General features: G+C 43.2%; 1 protein-coding gene across 1 annotated transcript; it reads left to right on the forward strand.

The window, feature by feature from the left end:
- Positions 1-638: 638 nt before the first annotated feature.
- LOC145982186 (uncharacterized) lies at positions 639-1,103 on the forward strand. The gene has a single exon (XM_083115752.1). It carries the CDS (start codon positions 639-641, stop codon positions 1,101-1,103), a length of 465 nt encoding a protein of 154 aa, XP_082971878.1.
- The last annotated feature ends 4,321 nt before the right edge of the window (positions 1,104-5,424 follow it).

Here is a 5,424-nt window from a genome sequence, read left to right on the forward strand (position 1 = left end):
CTGAGGCTGTAAACGCGCACTCAGCACACACAAGGACATATAACAGGACAACACACACAAAATTATACTGGCCATAGTGCCAGTCGCCAGAGCCTCCTTAGTCTCTTGTCCAGGGTGCACTACGTGGAAGTGAGGTTGACTTTTGGGCGCCTACGTGGAAGGTACCCCCCTTACACCCCCCACAATGACATATGGATGCACATCCTGGAAGCACGCAGCCAAAGACCACATAAATAAACTACAGAAAGTACAAAATGAAGCAACGAGAATTATCACTGGAATGAGCAGAAAAACAAGAATAAAGACTTTACATACCCAACTAGGTCTCGAAATGTTAGAAGAATACATAGACAGAATTGGAAAAAAGAGATGGGAGAGAAATAAAGAACATGAGAATGAAATAATAAGAAACATAGGGAAAACAGTGACACATAAGACGATGTATAATAGGCCCAGACCTTTATATATAAAAAAAAAGCGTAATCAACGCTTTCAAAAATAATACAATACAACATTGAAAAAGAAAAGAAAAAAAATGAAATTTCATTATATAAAAAGAGACAAGGGCCAGATCCGACACTCACCTATAATCAGAGTTAACGCAACGCAATAGCCGCACAGTAGGTAGAGCAGCCACAATGGACAGACGAAGCGAACTTGGCGAGGCGGAACGAGGAATGATTATCGGAGCCCACAGGTTTGGGCATTCAACACGTGAGATTGCCAACAAATTTGCGATACCTCGATCGACTGTGAGTGATGTTATCGGGAAGTGGAAGCAGGAGGGGGTTGTCAAATGCCCACCCAGACCACCTAAACCGAAAATATTAACAGATCGGGACCGTCAAAGCTTGAAACGTGTGGTGAAGTCAAATCGGATGGCCTCGCTCCAGACGGTGGCACAACAGTTTCGTGCGGCTACCAGTAGTGTAGCAAGTGATCGTACTGTCCGCCGGGAAATCAGTGCACTTGGTATCCATGGTCGTGCAGCTGTTCACAAGCCGTTTATCACATCCCGCAATGCGGGCCGGCGCGTCAAGTGGTGCAACGAACGCCGCAATTGGACCCCTGAGCAATGGAAGGAAATCCGTCCTATGGAGTGATGAATCGCACTACCAGCTGTGGCGGTCCGATGGACACATGTGGGTGTGGCGTATGCCCGGAGAGATTGCTACCAGAGTGTCTCGTACCCACGGTGAAATTTGGCGGTGGTGGCATCATGGTGTGGTCGTGCTTCTCCTGGTATGGTCTTGGTCCTCTTGCGTTAGTGCGTGGAAACATGAATGCAGATGAATACCTAACGATCCTGGACAATTCTGCGCTACCGACATTGTGGGCACAATTCGGTAGTGGTCCTTATCTGTTTCAGCACGACAATGCCCCATGTCATACGGCAGGTGTGATCAACACGTGGTTCGAGGATATGGGTGTGCAAAAATTGGTTTGGCCCGCCTAAAGTCCTGATCTTGAGCATCTTTGGGACGAGTTGGAGCGCCGGTTGAGAGCCAGGCCACACCGCACAAAAAACACTAAAGAGTTGTTCGCCGCTTTGCAAGAGGAATGGAGCAGGATTCCTGTCGAAACCTATCGCAATTTGGTGGACAGTCTTCCTCAGAGGGTTGCGGCTGTACTTGCTGCGAAAGGTGGCCCCACACGATACTGATGGATGCCCGAAACCGAATAAAAGTACTCGTTCCAGGTGTCCGGTGACGAATGGCCAGATAGTGTAACTGGTAGGTGAGTGGTTAGTGTTACGGCTTCACGTTCTGAAGGATTCGTGTTCGAGCCCGGTAAAAAAGGGTTTTATTATAGATTTTTTAGTTTTAGTTTTCCAATCAGGCTCCAACATGTGTATGTTCGAATCCGGATTTAAACAGTGAAAGAAACTTTTCTTTGTGTAACCATAGAAGTGCAAACCATATGCATTTTTAATCCATGGTTTCACTTGCAAATTTCGAAAAGCATTTTAGATTTTTTCTTCTTAACAAAAACCTTTTACATTGGCGGGTTTTCGAAGCATAATGACGTCATCCTTGGTTGATTTGCAGCGATGTGCCCAGGAAATTGTAAACAAGGTATGTGGATTGTAAAGGGCAAATTGCACTACCTTCAAGAGTTGAAGAGGCGTGTAAAAGACGTTGGAATCAACGAAGTCCAAATAAACGCACACTAAATATTATAACAAATTAAAAAATAACTTATAGAAAATATATTTATGGACCGAATTGCACTATATTCAAAATAATGTTGTGTCGTCTGCAAAAAATGCTTGAGAACAAAGTTTAACAGAACTCATGGTGAATTAAGCACGTTTCAGTATCTTAGAATTTTAAGAATAGTTATTTTTCTCGTATGATCAAGAAAATAAAGCACTTAATAATTTTAATAATAATGATCATATTTATTTTTGAGAGTTCTAATGTCTTTTACTTTATTTGATCCAGATCAAGCTGACCAACAATCAACCACATCTCCGCGTAAGTTATTTCTCCACATAAAACCAGAGATATGCCACATCGATGGCACGGCATCCTTTACCAGCCAAAAGCATCCGCCCGCCGGGCAGCTTTCAGCTGCGCTTTAAGTCTCAGTGATGTCGATGCCGCCCTGATTGGAGAGCTACTGGACTTGAGAAAATATTCTTTACAGTGTACCTGCTTGATCTTCTTCTCTGTGGAGCGAGGCGTAGTTGCTGGTTTCCTCGAAGCAGGGCGAGCTACTACGGAAGCGTTGTTGTTTGAGTGGACACGTCGCTGGTTTGTACCCCTACACTGCAACGGGTAAGAGCAGATGCAGCAGCTGTAGCGAAGGCACAGGTAAAGTAGTGGGTACACTTTCTCGGAGTCGGCGTTTGTCTTCACCAGCAGAGATTTTCTCTGTGACGACCAACTCTCTAATTTTCTTCTCTTGTTGGAAAGAGGGGTACTCACGATGCCAGACTGGGTGCTCGCCTTGACAAGTAATGCATTTGGGACCAGAAGAACAAGGCTGACTACACTTACCACAAATGGCGGTAGTGGCCTTGCAGGAAGGTTGAGTGTGCCCAAAGTGCTGGCATTTCAAACACCGCATCAGGTTAGGGATGTATGGCCGGACTTTCAATCTCAAATATCAAGTCCGTACCCTATCTGGGAGAGTGGTCGTTTGGAAGGTCAGTATAATTGAAGCAGTTGGTACAAGTTCTCCGGACTTTTGCGTCTTTATTCGCTGCACTGCGGTGACATGTTGGTCTGAGAGTGCTTCAAGAATCTCTTCCTCCTCAGCATTTAGCACATCCCAGTGGCGAATCACACCTTTACTACTGTTAAGTTCACGATTGGGTTCAACATTAACAGGTAAGTCGCCCAAGATCTTAGCTCTAAAAGGTTGTTTGTCTGGCGATCTGTGCTGGTCTGGATAAGTAGACTCCCGTTTCGCAGCTTTATTTCAGGTACATGTGAACCAGCGGCGTAGTCTAGCTGTTTAAGAAACGGTGACAAGTCCTTCAATGTAGCAGCTCCATGTTTCTTTGTTGTTGCAGAATCATCGTTACTATCGGTGTTATGAACAATACTAATTACAAGATAACGTACCACGTTACTTGCCTTTTCCAACAAATTAAGCGGGCTCGAAGGCCGCACTCGTTTTGGGGGTTTTCACCCGTTTGAGATGTTTTTGTACCCTTATATAAAATTTATTTATTGTGGAGGGTCCATAAACTGTTGCCTCGACATGCCCTCTATGCCGAGGAAGACCTACCCCCAAAAATTAAGGCTACTCGAGGACCAAACTGAAATCCAAGAGGCCACGGTCGCCACTGCACCTACCCCTGCAGCCAACACTGTCCCATCGGCACGTGTAACTAACACCTTGGGATAGGGTTTTTTATCGAGGTTGTCTCCTCTAAGAGGAGCCTTAGTTATAGGGAGGTCAACGGAATGGAATTTGAATTTGAATTTAAAATTTTGGGTGTGTCAGTACTAAGGCTATTTTGCACCCGTCACAATATACGGGGGTCCAGCCCCTTATCTTTACACATAACTCGAACGTTGCATAACTAAAATCGTAAAATATTAAAATCTTCTAACTTTCATTAAAAGCTGAGGAACAATTCTTCCGGGCACGAGGAAGTTTAAGGAAAAAGACGAAGTAAGGACTTAACAGACACAGTTCGGTATTCACATTTGAGAGACAGTTTAAAACATTCTCACACAGTGCAAGATTAACAGTTAAAACTTTCAGATCGAGAGTCTTGTGTCAGCACCTTTGTAGGTCAGGGAGAAATTGTTTTCTCTTCTCTTGACCAAGTCTAGATTCCTAGTTTTGAGATTTCAAACTTAATGTTTAATTGGTTAGGAAATGGTGCTCGAATATAGTGTTTACGTGCAACGCCGACCATCAGCGGTCTGCGCTGCTAACTTGTTTTGACCCGATGCATCGCGGTCTGCGATAGTGTGTTGTTCTTAATGGTGCTGGTGTAGGCGAGCGACGTTGTAAGTATTTCTATAGTAACGCATTAAATATTATGTCATAACATCTTTCAGTGTTCAGTCTTCTGATTTCTGATTCCTGCCTGTAGCGATAATTTTGGCTAGTAAATGAAGACCGATGTATAATGAACCTAATCGTCCTTCTCCATCGGCCGAATACTTGGACCGTTCACACGATGAATAATTCCATGTCATATTAAAGTTGGTACATTTAAATTTCTCTTACATGAATGAACATCCATGCCTAATAATTAACGAAAGACCGGATTTCGAACCTGTAAACGACCCCCCTATTATTTTAATACTATTATAAATGGCTTTTCCCGAACAGGGACTTGTTTACAAGCCAAACTTAATGTACAGTTTCTAAAAATTTTAAATTTGCCCTAAACTTTAATAAAAGAAATCAGGACACTGCAATAGTTTATTTTTGCATGCCACGTGAGTGCACTAACCTCCGAAAAACTAACAACCACCATTGAACTATTTTTTGTTTTTCTCCTTTTTTCCTGAAAATTTTGAATGCCCATAACCAGAAAAATGACAATATCATTAGAGGAACTCAGGGACTCCATGAAGGAAATGGTTAGAGACTGCATGAATGAAATGGTAAGCAATAGGGTTAGTAAGAACAGACTTAAATGAAAAGATAGATGCAAGTAACGCAAGTTTAAGCCAAAGAATAGACTCATTACAAAGGGGAAATGAGGAATTGGGAAACAGGATAGAGGCACAGATAGAGAAATGTGAAGTAACGAGAGGGAAAGTAGACCAGTTAGAGAAGAGAGTAGAGAAGTCAGAGGGAGAAAATAGAGAGCTAATTGTTAGGGAGGTGCAGCAGGCAGAAGGTACACTTAACAGGGAGGCTGTTAGCTACATGATTTGATTTTGATTTTAAAATTTTGGCTGCGTCAGCACTAAGGCTATTTTGCACCCGTCACATTATACGGGGTCC

The sequence above is a fragment of the Lepisma saccharinum genome (genome assembly GCF_977018435.1).
Source record: "Lepisma saccharinum chromosome 12 unlocalized genomic scaffold, izLepSacc3.1 SUPER_12_unloc_1, whole genome shotgun sequence".
Taxonomy (NCBI): Eukaryota; Metazoa; Arthropoda; class Insecta; order Zygentoma; family Lepismatidae; genus Lepisma; species Lepisma saccharinum.